The 18,072-nt window shown below is 36.2% G+C and overlaps 1 protein-coding gene across 1 annotated transcript in view; it reads left to right on the forward strand.

Moving 5' to 3' along the window:
• Positions 1 to 18,072, forward strand: part of LOC134535587 (very long chain fatty acid elongase AAEL008004-like) — a 274,418-nt gene that overhangs the window by 197,122 nt on the left and 59,224 nt on the right. Inside the window, exon 6 of the mRNA XM_063374800.1 lies at positions 1,920 to 2,025. Within this exon, the coding sequence (XP_063230870.1) occupies positions 1,920 to 2,025 (106 nt within the window). The remainder of the gene's footprint in view (positions 1 to 1,919; positions 2,026 to 18,072) is intronic.

Consider the following 18,072-nt stretch of genomic DNA (forward strand, 5'->3'; position numbering starts at 1 on the left):
ATAAAAATGTTTAATTTATTGTACCATGATTTCTAACATTGACTGAGATCTTGTAATACAGCTGCCCCTTTGTTTATTAATGCTTCCAATTGTGATTTTTTTTTTGTTTATTGTGCTTTTGATTGTGCTTCCTATTCGTTTTTTTGTGCTTCCGATTGTGCTTCCTTTTTTGATTGTCGATCTTTAAGCCTGTACTCAGGACATGATTGGTCTCATGGTTCGGAAATGTTTGGTCTATACATCTGACAATGGACATGACCGGGTCTCGTGGTCCGAAGGCACATGGCCTATACATATAGCATTTTACATTAACTGTCGGAATGTATTCTGTGTATCGAAAAATTAGACTTCCATGTTAGGCATAGTGGCTACGTATTTAATTCTTTAGACATGTATTATGTCTAGTGATGATTTTCGTAGAGTGAATAATTAATTAACTCCTCGAAAGGTAATGGGAAACAGATTATAACTTTTTTTTAATTTAATCTTTAGTTATCCTTATCACTGGCCGAGAATCAAACCAAGTAAGGAAATCCATCGCACCAATCATAATTTAATAAGTGATTTTTTTTTTTAATTTTGGAATATTTCCCGAATTTATAGGTCAATAAATACAAACCTCTAAGATAACAGCCTTATCGGCTTATGGGAGGCAAGTGGTAGAGTAATTTCAGCTGCCTTTATGATTTTGAAGACGATTTTTTAAATAAAATTTTTTTGACACGAAATTAAAATATATTTGAATCGATCAAGGATCGAAGCAAGGACTGTAATCCAATTCAATCAGTAAATTAATGAGTGATTTTTTGTTGAATTTTTAATTTTTTCCCGAATATGTAGGTTAATTATTACGAATTGTCAAGATGGTGTTTAAATGTGAAAATGACGGAGACCACAGTAATAATAAATGATTACTACACTGTAGCGGACAAAAATTAAACTAATATGATGGTAATGCACTCTAGCAAATGGCATGTGTACTACATGACACTAGTGCTCCATGTTTAGATTACTGAAGACAATATGGCGACAGCACTCTCCTGGTAGCAAGTACTGAAAACAAATATGGTGGCTCAGTTTTGGACAGACAATGCTATTATTCCTTCTAATTTAAAAAAAAAATTACAAGTCCGATATATACCTTATTTAATTCTCAATCTGGTAAACGTCTTGATGGCCGTGCGGTTAAAGGCGTATGTCTTCCAACCTAGAGGTCATAGATGTGATGGTTTGAATCATAGCAGTTCCTATGTATTTTGTAAAGAAATTAAATTTAATATGTTGATAAGGACCATAATAGCTTTGATAGGTAATGGAACATCGACATTATGTTATGACACAGAATTACACTGACGCTCTCTAGAAGTAAACAGCAGAAACAATGATGTCGGCATCTAGGATGGCGGCCTCCATGGGAACAGAAAACACCTGATGGCGGACGTATCGTCATCCAATATGGTGGCCTTCAGCAAACGAAAACAAAATTGCGGATATGATGTCAGAATAAAAAAAAAATGTCTTTGAAATCACATCCAAGATGGCGGACCTGTTATAAGGATTCAAATTGACGACCGTAACGAAAATTGCCACATTATATAATCCAATATGGCGGCCGTAACGAACAGTGGAACGGTGACGTCATACACGCCCTTGATGGCAGGCGTAATGAAAAGTGCAGTATTAGTACCCTAAACGGGGTGCTTGATTTAAATATGGCGGATTAAAAATGGCTGCCGGGTCAAAGCTCAAGGTCAAAGGTCAATGCCATCTAAGATAGCCGTCATGACGTCACAATCCAAGTTGGCGATCGGCATCTCACGCACCTCAGCCTTGAAGCCAGTCCCAGTAGCCCCATTTATACACTAATACCGGACATTGAGGGATTGAAAAAATATGTATATATTTGTTGTGCTTTGCAGATTTTCTTCGTCCTGAGGAAGAAGAACAACCAAGTGTCCATCCTCCACCTGTACCACCATACTCTGACGCCGGTGGAGACGTGGATATGCGTCAAGTTCTTGGCTGGTGAGAGCCTTATTTTACTATGTTGATAAACATTTACTGGGAGATTGTTTGTGTAAAACTACAAAACATTCATTTATTTACACAGTGATTGTGCACTTTTACACCAGTGTTGAGTTTTTAGAAAATACACCTACATTTGGTGTATAATTAAACCATGTGGTGATAATTTTACCCAAAGAATGTAGCCATATAGATACACAGGGGTACAAGTAAATAAATTTAGACTTGTTGATAGTGTTTTCAAATGCACACAGTTTTGTGTAAAATTACTCTCATTACGTTGGTGAGTTATTATCACAACACAACGAGTTATATTTCTTTATGTTGCAGTTTTACTACGACACTATATTTTTTTTCTAAACTGTTTGAAGAATTTGTAATTTACACGGAAATGGGGAATTTTTCACCAATGTTGAGATATTAAAAATATAAATCTACATATTATTTAAAATTCCACGATTTAATGAAAATTTTACATTAATAATGTGTTAAAATACACAAACTGTATGTGTTTTTTTTATTAGACAAAAAATATAATAATACACTACCGAATATGTCAATTTACTTTTTTTTTTACTGTGCAGGAGAGTCATATCGCTGTGATTCGGTACGCGAAACCCTTTTGACCAGGCTTCCTCTCCACCTTGTGGAGCCGCTGTAGCCCCTGAGTGGACGGTGTGAGTCGTTAGTGTGTGCTCATGACGACAGGGACGCAAGTTTGCTCGGGGGATGTGCATGAGCGAGTTACTAATCATATGTGAAGATAACATATATCTTATCAACACTGTTTACAGTGTACACAACATCTATTCCCAGCAAGCTTTGTTCTGTTATTATAAAACTAATGGTATACCATAAAAATATGTCTGCAAACACATTTTATTCTGATAATTTATGAAACTTATAATTTTATTGTAGCCTACATTAGTAGTATATGTAAATTGGGATACAGGGACAAGCTTTCGCAGGAGGAGATAGAGGAGCAGACCACCATCTTATATTGTGATGTCACGGTGGCCATCAGGATGGCAATGACCTTGTCTCTGGCGGCCATTTTGAATCCGCCAACTTTAAACAAAGCTCTACGCTCCCTTATTTTGCACTTTTCGTTACGCCCACCACCTTAAATGTGTATGACGTTAGCGTTTAACTTTCGATACGGCCGCAATTTTGAATTATAGAACGTTGAAATTTACTTTACGGTCACAATATTCAATATTAATAACATGTCCGACATTTTGGATTTGACTTCACAGCCATTTTTTATTCTGATATATTGTCCGCCAATTTGTTTTCGTATTCTGGAGGCCACCGTCTTGGATGACGACGTCTTTGTGTTCTCTGTTTATACCTAGAGAGCGACAGCATCGATGTTCCATTACCTACCACAGCTTTTATGGTCCTTATTGACATATTAAAATTAATTTTTTTATGCGAAATACTTTAAAAACGCTCTGTTTCGGATCAACGCAGCTCTGACTTCAAGGTTGGAAAACATACACCTTTGACCGCACGGCCATCAAGAAAATTACCACACTGAGAATTAATTAGGTATATAAAAACATATTAAAAAATATTTTTTTTTATTTGAAGGAATAATAGCATCAAAAGTTTGAGACCGAGTCACCATATTTATTTTTATTACTTTGCTACAATGAGCGCAGTACACAGACGCTTGGGTTATATGTATAGCATTGTACGTGACAGAAATTAAAAAAAAAACCTTTTTATTAATTTTTTTTCTCCTTATCACTGGCCTAGAATCAAATCAAAGTCTTAAATCAATCCCATCCATCGTGATTTTTAGAAGTTTTTTTTTTTTTTTTAAGAATTTTGAAATTTTTTCTGTAATTCTAGGTCAAAAATTATATATTTTATAAAATGTCTATCATAACGACTTACTGATGGCTGGTAGACTAGGAACCTATGCTGCTTATAAGATTTTGTAAGAATTTATTAAATAAATATTTTTACATTAAATTAAAATATTGGCATCGGTCACGGATCGAAGCAAGGACAGGGATCCATCAATTCAATCAGTATATTAAAGAGTTATTTTATTATTAATTTTAAACGTTTCCTCGAACTTATAGGTTATTTAGTACTATTTTTTAAAATGTAGGATATATCGGCTTTTCGGTAGCTGGTTGGATAGGAAACTAAGGTACTTTAAGGACATTTCATAATATTTTATTGAAATTATAATTTTTACATAAATCTGTTTTGTTTTTGCATAATCCAGGGATCGAACCAAGGAAGGAAACTAATCGAATCAATCATTAATTTATTAGTTAATTAATTTAATGAATTTTGTAATTTTACTGAATTTATAGTTCAATGATTATGAATTTCCTATTTGGCCCCCAAATATGATGTTATTAGGTGCCACAGTAATAATAAATTATAACTATACTCTAGCAATTAAAAATCAATCTATCATAATGATAACGCACTCTAGCAGATTGTATGTGTACGAGATAACATTAGCGCTCCTTGTATGGATTACTGATTACAAGATGGCGACAACACTATCTAGCATGTGATGTTTGTTAATTAGTGCTCATTTTAGCAAGTAATAAAATAAATATGGCAACTTGGTATCAAGCTTTTGATTATTTTATTCCTTCGAATTAAAATAAGTTCAATTTCGAATATTTTCTTCTATAACATACTTAATTGTCAGTGTGGTAATTTTAACGATGGCCCTGCAGTCAAAAGCGTAAGATGTTTCAGCCTAGAGGTAAGACCTGCGTTGGTTCGAATTTCAGCACATCAAAAGTATTTTGCATAATAAATGAAATTTAATATGTCGATAAGAACAATAATAGCTCTGATAGGTAATGGACCTAATGTAATGAGAGGAAGCGATGTTGTCGTTCTCTAGGAGTAAACAGAGAAAACAAAGACGTCGGTATCCAAGACGGCTGCCTCCAACGGAACAGAAAAAAACTAAGATGAAGTTTGAGTCGTCATCGAAGATGGTGGCCTCCAGCAGACGAAAACAAAATCGCGGACGTGACATCAAAATAGAAAAAAATGGGCTGTGAAATTAAATCCATCATGTCGGACTTGTAATTAGAAATCAATATGGTGACTTTAATGAAAATTGCAAAGTTCTATAATCCAAGATGGCTGCCGTAACGAAAAGTGCAATGGTGATGTCATACACATCCAAGGTGGAGGGCATAACGAAAAGTGCAGCATTAGTGAGCGGGGCACTCGATTAAAAGATGGCGGTTTCAAATTTGGCTGCTGGGGTCAAGGTCAAGTTCAAAGATCTAGGTCAAGGTCATCCAAGATGGCCGCAGTGACGTCTTAATCCATGATGGCGGTCGGCTCCTCCCGCTTCTCCTGGGGAAGCCTGTCCCAGTAACCCTATTTACATACTACTTACATTTTTTAAGTTAATTTTCTTTGCTGAGAGGTCAACAATTGTTGAGAATTATTGAGGGAAACCAGGAGAGTAAGGGAACAGTTAGGTACTTGGTGGGGGAACCGGTAGAAGAGATGGCAGGGAAAGATAGAAATGACGCAGCATACTTGCACAATTGCACGCTTGCACACTTGCACACTTGCAAACTTTCACACTTACGCACTTGCTTACTCGCGTATTTTAGCATTCTCGCCCTTGAGCTCTTGCATATGCGAAATAGGTATTTGGGGCTCACGCGTCAAGTTGTACTCACTCCGGGGACGTTGGCGCGGTCGATGATCGCTGGAGCAGCCTTGAGCGGGCTTCACGTGGTGGCGTGAGGCTCAGGTTCAACTCTGCATGGGCAGGCGAGTCATGGCGGTAGGGATTCGCCTGCGCCTATCGCCATGCGACTTGCTGTCATCTAGTAAAAAGTATTTGGGCATAGCACAACACAACGGGTTTTGAGCTTATTGTCGTGCTCCGCTCCCCGGCCATGTTTGCAAAAAAAAAAATTGTGCTTTCATGTAATTAATATTAATTTCATTATTTCTGTAAAACAATTTTGCTAAACATAATTATGTGAGTATTGTTTTAGCTGTGAAACTAAATATTTTTGCCGATTTAATGGTTTTTACTCTATAGATTGACATGGGTAAAATTTTTTCATTAATTATTATTTGAGTTACCAAATGACAAATCGTATTATAGTTATGAGCCAACGAGCGTGTAAATATTTATTCCAACTACAAGGCGTGTAAATTCCTCTATCTGGGTGTATCTGAAGGTGACTGTGGCTCTACAAAGTAGCATCGAGCTAGGTACAGTTTTATGGCATTCTGTCACTTTCTAATGCAAGATAGCTATGTACCTCAGACTCCACACGTCCACATGGACAATTAGTTAAGATGCATAAACTACCTAACTACCAAGAAGTTTCCCGTTTATGAATTATTTGAGATCAAATTGAACTGTTATAGGTGCAAGTTTGTTTTAAATATACGAGAAAATATCTTAAGGAATTTTTTTATTTAAAGAAACTACAATTTAATTATTCGTGTAGAAAAAAGCCTATTGATTTGAGATAATATCCGCAGCCTTACTATTCTCAATTATTATTCCTTGATCTATAAAAATACTACTATTCTATCACTATATATACTAAATAAGCAATAAGTTTTACTTCTGCCGCACGTGGACTGCACGCACACTTTAAAAAAAATATATTATTGTGAAATAATACTCCTTTCTTGAAATAAAATATGGTTCGTAAATCATCGTTTAATTCTTTTACTATACTAGGCAATAATTTCTTGTAATTCACTTTTACTAGGAAAAAGTTAATATTGCATAAAGTTGAGAGGTAAATTTAAGATTTGGCAACCATAAACTATTTACCCATTTCAAGTAATATTTAATTTCTTTATACATTCTATTATAAAACTTGTATGTTTGTGGTTGTTTGTTTGTTCGAGCATCACGCAGAAACTACTGGACCAATTTGTCTGAAATATTTTGTATTTAAAATAATATTATTTGACAAACTATTTTCGGTACTTATGTTATCTCTCTAGAACAAGAGAGCAGCTTGAAAGAAATAAAAGGCTAGGTTGTGTTGAAACAAACATGGCGTCAAAGATATAAAAAATAATATAGGTTCTATAAAGAACTACGAACGAGGCGATATCCTTTTAACACACTATTATAAGCTTCACTGTAACTATGTAATCAAATCTTTAAAGTCGATTTTAACCTACTTCTAATTGTTGTAACAATAGGAAACTTTGTAAGTATATGTAATTTGGATGACAGTACAATACTTTTATGACTATAACCTTAAGAGAGAGAGTGGAAGGGTCATAGGGGAAGAAAACCACTACTTTCGAGCTATGGGCAAAAGCTACTACTTTCGAGCTATGTGCAATAACCATACTTTTTGTGTATCTATAAAGTCAGGGAATGGTGATAAATTCGCTGAAATAAAAAAAATTTATTCTCTTTCGATTTGAAATGTTTCCGACCCAAGAGGCCAGGGGCACGATGTAAAATGTTCGCGAGGTTTTATTCCCCTCCCTCCTTCTACATGAAGGGAGGTCATTTGCCCCCGAATTTTATAAAGTCATTAAAATTAATGTAAGTTGATTTTGACGTGCTACCGAGGTTTTCGGACACCCTCGGACCTCCTCGGGCCTTGGTTGAGGTAATGGTGGGAGGGGGGCAAATTGCCCCCGAAATCGGCGGGACTCTGAAAATTGATTATGTGGTGCACTTAGAGATTTATTACGAAGTCGAACATCGGTTGGAACAATTATAACCCCTCCCCCCCCTCCCAGGCGGGATTGATCCTACCTATTTTAAAGGTAATGTTCATTTTCTTTATTTCAAGTGTTTTCTGGTTTACTCTTGATGTCCAACATGTGCTCTCGTCCGCTGGACTACACAAAATAATTTTCGGGAACTGTATTGTGTAGACTGTTGCTATACAAGGTTTCTGTGTCACACGCTATGTCAAACCCGTGCTATTTTGGGTATTGTGAGCATCGAAGAGAATCGTGCGCCGACCTTAACCAAAGATCTCATCGTTTTGTTGTAGATCCGATGACATACAATAATTAAATGATTTAAGCTGTAGGACCTTGGAAGGGGGCGGGATAGGTCGCAGTGAAAAAGCCATTTATTTTTAACTATGAGCTTATGAGCTCTGAGAATGGTTGGAAATTTGCCCAAAATCGATAACCCCCCCCCCCCCACCCCCCCATAATTTTTAAAATTTCTTAAATTGGTTTTCTTTCGATTTGTAGTGTTTTCAAGCTATTTGTGAACCCTTAAGGGGAGATTATTTGCGTCCAATGTTTTATAAGTCAGGAAATTTTAATAGCGTTGATTTCCACGTGTTTTCGAGGCCTTCGGTCACCATCGGACACCCTCGCGGGGTGAAGTTCACCTCAAATTTTCGGGACATTGAAAAATTATTTGTGGTGCATTTCGAGGAATTTATAAAAAAAAAATTCAATTTAGCTAACCAAAAAATCCAACTTTCATTGTTTCATGGATCAAAAATAAAATAATAATTCTAAGAACTTAACTTATGAACATAAAAGCAAAAAATTAAATTATATTTTTAAACTAAAAAACAAGCATTTATTGTTTCAAGAACTAAAAAGTAAAATAATCTAAAATTTTAGTAACTTGACCAACAGCGATAGAATGAACTGCGGCTATCTTTAAAGATTTTTTTCATAAGAATGAAGTAATAATCAAAACAATTAACTTTAATCAAATAAAAGATAAGTGTGCTTACCGGTTTTATTTTCATAATGTCTCTAAGCTAAAGAATAGCCATTAGGGCAGAAAATTTAAACAACTGATATCACGCGTGCGTCGCTCTCTACTTTCAGTTTCATATTGAATATCCAAACGAAAAGATATTAGTGATATTAGTAAAATTTAGGAGAACTGATATCATACACATCATGTTTTTTTTCTTTAAAATTATTGTTTTTTTACTTGATTATTATTTTAAGCTACTAAAAATTCATTTCGGCTGGCTATAAATGGATAATGGTTAAATATGTAAGGTAAGTTACGATTTAAAATACTATAAAAAAATTCAAAAAATAAATAACCTCAGTAACGAGTGGATTCATTAGTTCTCATGTTACAAATAAGTTGGTTTAGTAATAAAAATCTACTCTCAGAAGCAAAAATAGGGAGGTAATAAAACAAGGGCGAATTATGTATAACTGAGAAAAAATAACTTTCAAAATAGGGAGAAAAGTTAGGTTTTGTTTGTAAATAAATCATAATCGAATCTGATCAAGTAAAAGGGTTAATATTTTTTGGGAAATTTGAAATAATAGTACTAAGATTTACTATTAATCTTATCACAAACGGTAAGGAAACTGATACCAGTATTATATAATTCAAATAAAGATGCGATTTTTTCAAAATCATTTAATAATGTAGTTATCTGCAATGAAGTGGAAAACGCTAATTTTAATTTTAATAATTCTGTGCATATCAGTAGTATGTAAATGGGGCTCCGAGATCAGGATGCAGGTAGTGGTGCTAGTGCCGGTACGACATCTCTGATTCTGACGTCACGGCGGCCATCATGGATGAGCGTAACGGAACACAGTGGTACGGGACACAGCGTAACGGGACACAGCGTAACGGGACACAGCGTAACGGTACAAGCATAACGGGTCACAGCGTAACGGGACAAGTAGATCACGGCGGCAATTTTGGATCCGCCATCTTGGATCCGCAATTTTGGATGACGTCATTTTGTTTTCTCGAACATTCCGGCATTGTGTTATCCGACACTTTGAATTATGATGTCACAATTGCAATTTTCGTTACAGTCGCCATCTTTGAAATCTTTATTTATTATCCGATTTTAATGAAATATTTTTAAAAAATTATAAAAAAATTCAATCAATAAAATTTTTAATAAAATATTTTAAAACACCTACATTAACGACATGGAGCCCAGAGTCCTCGGTTCGAACACGACGAGGGCAAAAAAAATTAAAAATGGCGACCAATCCTTCCCCCGTGGTGGGTGCTGGCAGACTGACCCCCAACACTTTTTGCCATTCATATATATAATCAGGAAGTATAATGTCATGTTCGCCATCTTGAAAATTGGACGCCATCTTAAAAACCTTTATTTAGTATCCGATTTAATGAAAAAATTCCAAAATTCATCAAAAAATTAATTTATTTGAGTTCTGTTAGATTAGATCTATTTACGTCCTTGGTTAGATTCCCGGCGAGAGTAAACGGCCGATCCTTCCTCCATGAAAGCTATCTAGACTGATCTACCAAAAACAATACCAAGGTACATATAATCAGCTGGTAACACGACATGTCCACCATTTTGTCTTCATCCGCTGGAGACCACCATCTGGTTTTCGTCTGCTAGAGTGTACCGATACCATGTTAGTATAATTATCTGGTCAACATACCTTTGTCCTCAACTATTGACATTGAACTTTGACCTTGACCTTGAACTTTGACATTGACCTTGAACTTTGACCTTGACTTTGAACTTTGACCTTGAACTGTGACCTTGACCTTGAACTTTGACCTTGACCGTGATATTTGACCTTGAAATTTGACATTTACCTTGATTTACGACTTTGACTTTGACGACCATCATGGATCTAACATTTTAAGTTCAGTAAATGCTACCAGGAGCTACCACCTGCTAAAGTACACCATATTGTGTGTGTACTCGTCTTATAGAGTACATTTTTATCTGAATAATTTAATTCCAACCCGCTACAGTGTATTTATTACCGAGGTTCCCCCCGCCATCTTAAAATTTGGATGCCATCTTGAAATCGTGTAATTATTTAGCTATATAGTCGGGAAAAAATCCAAAATTCATCAAAAAATCACTCCATAATTTACATATTGAATCGCTGGATTCCTGCCCTCATATCGATACTTGAACAGTGACAAGTGTAACTAAATATTATATAAATTCAATTTTTCTGTTTTTCCATTACCTTTCGGGGAGTTTATAAGTCATTCTCTCTACAGAAATAAAACACAAGTCAATGTACGTCAATGTTCGACGAATTAAATATGTTGCCGATAAGCCTAACATGAAAGTCTAGTTTTTCGATAATCTGAATAACCTCTAAACCATTCATGTACAAAGCCATACATACATATAGAACAAGCGTCTTCGGACCGAGAGACCAGGCCATAATCAATGTCAGACGTATACACCAGTTATTTCCAAACCTCACGACCTTCCTCATCGTCAGCTAATTATATTCAATTGAACCAACGGATCCTGTTTTTTACGCTTATAAGAGGACCAAGAATCCAAGAAAAAAGTCAGCACATTTGGAAGCACCGTCAACGAAAAGGCAGCACATTTGGAAGAACCGACAACGAAAAGACAGCACATTTGGAAGCACCGACAACGAAAAGGCAGCACCATCATCGATAAGGTAGCACATTTGTCATTGGCTCCAATATTCATTGGTTCCATCAGTCTATTGATTCTATCAGTCTAGTGACTCCATCAGTCATTGGCTCCTACAGTCATAGACTCCAACTGTCTTTTGTCTCATCAACTCCAAATATATTCGGCTAGACTTCTACGAGTCTAAGAAACTATGAGGCCACAAGGCTACGAGTCTTAAAAAATCTAGCTGGTTAAGAGTTATTCATGGCTACGAGACTGCATAGCTAAAATACCGCGTGGCTACGAAACTACATGTCTTTGAAGCTACAAGAATACAGGTCTACTCTGCTCCAAAAGCTCCATCAGCTCCAACACGCAAAGCACGTGCAATACATGCAATTTACGTACAATAAACGTAATGATCACATAGTACACACAGGAAACGAAATGAAAAAAATAATACACACAGGAAAAAACGGAATGAACACACAGTACACACAGTAAACGGAACGTACACACACAGTACACATACACACAGGAAACGGAACGTACACACAGTACACACAGGAAACGGAATGTACACACAGTACACACAGAAATCTGAACGTACACACAGAGAACGGAATGTACGCATAGTACACACAGAAATCGGAACGTACCCACATAAATCGGAACGTACACACATCAATCGGAACGTATACACAGGAAACGGAACGCACACACAGTACACACAGGTAACGGAACGAACACACAGGAAACGGAATGATCACAGGCTTAGTTGGAAAATCAGAATACAAGAAATAAAACATACTTTTTTAAATATAACTAATGCATTTATTTTTCAATAGTACACACATGACAGTTAAACAAATGATTATTGTATGTAGCCAGCTTTTCGCAGTTCTTTAAGGATGGACGATACTTCCTCGATATGTGAGTAGTTTCCTCTACGAACAGATGCCACCAACAGTCTTGACCGGTCAACCAAAATGTTTGGATCTCTCCATGATGTGTAACCAATCTCTTCTTCCCCCATCTTCCTTGCATGTTTATAATTATTATTATGTTCTCTGGTGTATTCCGTTTTAACACCAACCCCAGGGTAACTTTCATCATCGAGCCACCTATCACCACAAGCTTGATCAGATGTATTTATTATAACACGACGTTTCCATCGTTTCGGTCTCAGTACACCACCACAGTCTAAGATCTTGCCTCCTTTAGATGCCTCAGCACAGTCTTCGATCACGTCACCAGTTTCAGAGTCACTGTAGCAATCACCTTAGAAGGCATCGTCTTCACCCAGATTTCCATAAGAACTTGTTATCGTTGATGTCGAAGTGTCTTCATCGTCTTCATGCTTCCTTTTTAGGAGTCCATCATTTTTACAAAGTATGGAGGATCTACTGAATATAGGCTTAAATGAATTCTCACTTTTCACGGTGTTGATACTTCCATTAGTTTCAGTCTTCCCGAAGCCATCATCTTCCTTCAATTTATGTTCTTCGTCACGATCGGGTGAGCTAATACCATCACGCTCAGGACAAGGAAAATTATTATCGTAATGCAGATCACTCTTTTTTAGTCTAGTGGATCCATCGATGTCCTCTATGCCGTAAGTAGTCTTGGCTTTACATGTTCTGCCATGTCTTTTTAAGCTGTCAATTCGTGTTAACAACCTGCTACAACGATTACAGCTTAACATGTTGCGTAGTGGGTTTTTAGCACAATCATTCTTCTCATGACGTCTAGCATTCCTTCTCGTGACAAAATCCTTGCCACAGTATCTACAGCGGCTTCCTTCCGATTCAGCTGCAGATAACAAACCATGATCCATGGTAGCTTCTGTGACTAATGTTTGATACAAACTGACAGTTTCCTCCAATTGGAACTATTTTTTAAATAGAATTTTTTTTAATATTTCACCAGCGAGAGTTAAGTTATCTAATACAAAGCAAATTGATGCAAGCAGTTCTGGCTGTCATCAACAGATGTCGCCGCGTGTTGCTTGCAGGTAAATAATATTCTTTTTCATTTATGCGGGATGCGGAATGCTCACTATCGATCGCAAAGGAAGGTTGGCTTCGCTAGACTCCAAGGAGAAGAAAGTTCATCCTTCCTGTTAGTGCTTCTCAGATTTCTCAGAGCTTATTATTTGACTGAGTAATGATATTTATTTAATTCCACCTAATAAATATATTGCAAGTGATGATTAAGTAGTTGATTTTCACTAGTTAAATGTAACCTTAAATAAAATTGTATGACTCATTAAGTAAAAAAAAATCCATCATGCAGAGCACCAATCTCTCATCTGTAACCAGAAACACTTTGAGAAAACCATCTGATGCCGCGTCAGGAAATTTCAGAAGCACTAAGACAAAACCGTCTAAATATTGTCAAGAATAATCGGAAGCACTTGGAGAAAACCATTAAAATATTGAAAAGAATAATCAGGTGCATACGGAGAAAAACACCATAATATTTACAAGAATAATCAGGAGCACACGGAGAAAACCACCATAATATTGACAATAATGATCAGGAGCACACGGAGAAATCCACCATAATATTGATAAGAATAATTGGGAGCACACAGAGAAAAACCACCACAAGTTTTCTTTGATATCATAAAATTACAAAAAAAATTAATAAAATTTTTTAAAATAAAAACGAAAAAAATACAAAAATCCTGGCTTGTACCATAACTCTAACTTAGCACATCAATGAGATAATTATTGTGGTGATAGCTGGCTCGATGATGAAAGTTACCCTGAGGTTGGTGTTAAAACGGAAGACACCAGAGATCATAATAATTATTATAAACATGCAAGGAAGATGTTGGTAGAAGATATTGGTTACACATCATGGAGAGATACAAACATATTGGTTGACCGGTCAAGACTGTTGGTGGCATCTGTTCGTAGAGGAAACTACTCACATATCGAGGAAGTATTGTCCATACTAAAAGAACTGCGGAAAGCTGGCTACATACAATAATCATTTGTTTAACTGTCATGTGTGTACTATTGAAAAATAAATGCATTATTGATATTTAAAAAAGTATGTTTTATTTCTTGTATTCTGATTTTCCAACTAAGCCTGTGTGTTTCTGCTACTGTATGTGTGATCATTCCGTTTCCTGTGTGTTCGTTCCGTTACCTGTGTGTACTGTGTGTGCTTTCCGTTTCCTGTGTGTACGTTCCGATTTCTGTGTGTACTGTGTGTACATTACGTTTCCTGTGTGTACGTTCAGATTTCTGTGTGTACTGTGTGTACATTCCGTTTCCTGTGTGTACTGTGTGTAAGTTCCGTTTCCTATGTGTATGTGTACTGTGTGTGTACGTTCCGTTTCCTGTGTGTACGTTCCGTTTCCTGTGTGTACTGTGTGTTCATTCCGTTTTTTCCTGTGTGTATTATTTCTTCATTTCGTTTCCAATGTGTACTGTGTGATCATTACGTTTATTGTACGTAAATTGCATGTATTGCACGTGCATTGCGTGTTGGAGCTTTTGGAGCCGAGTAGACTTGTATTCTTGTAGCTTCAAAGACATGTAGTTTCGTAGCCACGCGGTCTTTTAGCTATGCAGTCTCGTAGCCATGAATATCTCGTAACCAGCTAGATTTTTTAAGACTCGTAGCCTTGTGGCCTCTTAGTCTCATAGACTCGCAGAATTCTAGCCGAATATATTTGGAGTTGATGAGACAAAAGACAGTTGGAGTCTATGACTGTAGGAGCGAATGACTGATGGAGTCACTAGACTGATGGAATCAATAGACTGATGGAACCAATGAATATTGGAGCCAATGAATATTGGAGCCAATGACAAATGTGCTGCCTTTTCGATGATGGTGCTGCCTTTTCGTTGTCGGTGCTTCCAAATGTGCTGTCTTTTCGTTGTCGGTGCTTCCAAATGTGCTGCCTTTTTGTTGACGGTACTTCCAAATGTGCTGACTTTTTTCTTGGATTCTTGGTCCTCTTATAAGCGTTAAAAACATGATCCGTTGGTTTAATTGAATATAATTAGCTGACGATGAGGAAGGTCGTGAGGTTCGGAAATAACTGGTCTATATGTCTGACATTGATTATGGCCCGGTCTCTCGGTCCGAAGACGCTTGGTCAATATGTATGTATGGCTTTGAACATGAACGGTTTAGAGGTTATTCAGATTATCGAAATACTAGACTTTAATGTTAGGCTTATCGGCAACGTATTTAATTCGTCCAACATTGTCGTACATTGACTTGTGTTTTATTTTTGAAGAGAGAATGATTTATAAACTCCGCGAAAGGTAATGGAAAAACAGAAAAATTGAATTTATATAATATTTAGTTACACTTGTCACTGTTTAAGTATCGAATCGAGGGTAGGAATCCAGCGATTCAATATGTAAATTATTAAGTGATTTTTTGATGAATTTTGGATTTTTTCCCGAATTTCTAGTTAAATAATTACACGATTTCACGATGGCATCCAAATTTCAAGATGGCGGGGGGCATTTCGGTAATAAATGTTTACTGCACTGTAGCGGGTTGGAATTAAATTATTCATATGGAAATGTACTCTATAAGACCAGTACACACACAAGATGGTGTACTCCAGCAGGTGGTAGCTCCTGGTAGCATGTACTGAACTTAAAATGTTCAAAATCCATGATGGTCGTCAAGGCCAAAGTCGTAGATCAAGGCAAAGTTTAAGGTCAAGGTTAAAGTTTAAGGTCAAGGTCAAAGTTCAATTTCAAGGTCAAAGTTCAAGTTCAAGGTCAAATTTCAATGTCAAGGTCAAAGTTCAAGGTCAAGGTCAAATTTCAAGGTCAAGGTCAAAGTTCAAGGTCAAGGTCAAAGTTCAATGTCAACAGTTGAGGACAAAGGTATGGTGACTAGATAATTATACTAACATGGTATCGGTACACTCTAGCAGACGAAAACTATATGGTGGTCTCCAGCAGATGAAGACAAGATGGTGGACATGTCGTGTTACCAGCTGATGATATGTACCTTTATATTGTTGGTGGTAGATCAGTCTAGGTAGCTTTCATGGAGGAAGGATCGGCCGTTTACTCTCGCCAGGAATCTTACCAAGGACGTAAATAGATCTAATCAAACAGAATTAAAATAAGTTAATTTTTTGATGAATTTTGGATTTTTTTCATTAAAATCGGTAAATAAATAAAGATTTTCAAGATGGCGTCCAAATTTCAAGATGGTGAACATGACATACTTCCTGATGATATATATGAATGGCAAAAAGTGGTGGGGGTCAGTCTGCCAGCACCCACCACGGAGGAAGGATTGGTCGCCATTTTTAATTTTTTTGCACTCGTCGGGTTCGAACCGAGGACTCCGAGCTCCATGTCGTAAATGCAGGTTTTTTAAAATATTTCATTAAAATTTTTATTTATTGAATTTTTTTATAATTTTTAAAAAAATATTTCATTAAAATCGGATAATAAATAAAGATTTCAAAGATGGCGACCGTAACGAAAATTTCAACGGTGACGTCATAATTCAAAATGGCGGATAACACAACGCCGGAATGTTCGAGAAAACTAAATGACGTCATTCAAAATGGCGGATCCAAGATGACGGATCCAAAATTGTCGCCATGATCTATTTGTCCCGTTATAATTTGTCCCATTACGCTGTGTCTCGTTACACTGTGTCCCGTTACGCTTGTCCCGTTACGCTCATCCAAGATGACCGCCGTGACGTTAGAATCAGAGATGTCGGACTGGCACCGGCACCACTACCTGCATCCTGATCTCGGAGCCCCATTTACATACTAATATCATAAAATTAAATGGAAGTGGAAAGGTCAGATATGAGATAATATAATTAAAATATATACCAACATGCGTGTTTTAAAATTTTTAAAAAAGGCTATCTCAGAAAATTAAACGAAATATAAAGAGATAAGTGTGATTTCATCAAGATAATTAATCTCCAAACACACTAAAACGAGAGTTATAAAATCGACGTAGGGGCTTGTTGTAACAGTTTTCATGAAAACTTTTATATCTTGAGCTCCATTGATTAAATTGCTACTAAATAAAGATGGATGGATGCTGTAACTCTTCCTCTACAAAATCAAGTAAACTTTTACCATAACTATTGGTCATTATTTGACAATCAATCAATTATTTTCTAGAAGAAGTGCGGTGTTACAACTTACCTCGTGCTTGGGGCAAGTTGTAACGTCTACCGGGGCAAGTAGTAACAACAAATAAAAACAACAATCATACCTCTAATCATTTATTCTTTGTTTATTTTTGACAAAATTGACATCTTTCTAAAGTAGGTATTATGTAATTCTTTTCAAAAAAACAACTTAAATACACTTTTTAAGTAATCAACACATAAAAAGTAAGTTATAAACAGTTTTATTTAGTTAAACACTACTTATAATCATCATGGCACTTTTAAATCACAGTAAGTAACTAAATTATTTATATCTAAGGCATGCTTCGTAATTATATCTTTTTAATATCCATCTAACAAAGTATTGCACTTATATAAGAATCGACATTTCGTGGGTTTCTTTATAATTAAATTCATTCTTCATTTGAGCTACAATTAATACAAATAAAATATATAGTGTTTCCTGTAACACATCCTACATGTGCCCACATCTTACCAATGATACACTCAACCCAATATTCTTTATTTGAATCTGTGTAAGCTTCACCAAAACCAGACAATACCAGCTTTCAGA

Source organism: Bacillus rossius, chromosome 8, assembly GCF_032445375.1.
Source record: "Bacillus rossius redtenbacheri isolate Brsri chromosome 8, Brsri_v3, whole genome shotgun sequence".
In the NCBI taxonomy this organism is placed as follows: Eukaryota; Metazoa; Arthropoda; class Insecta; order Phasmatodea; family Bacillidae; genus Bacillus; species Bacillus rossius.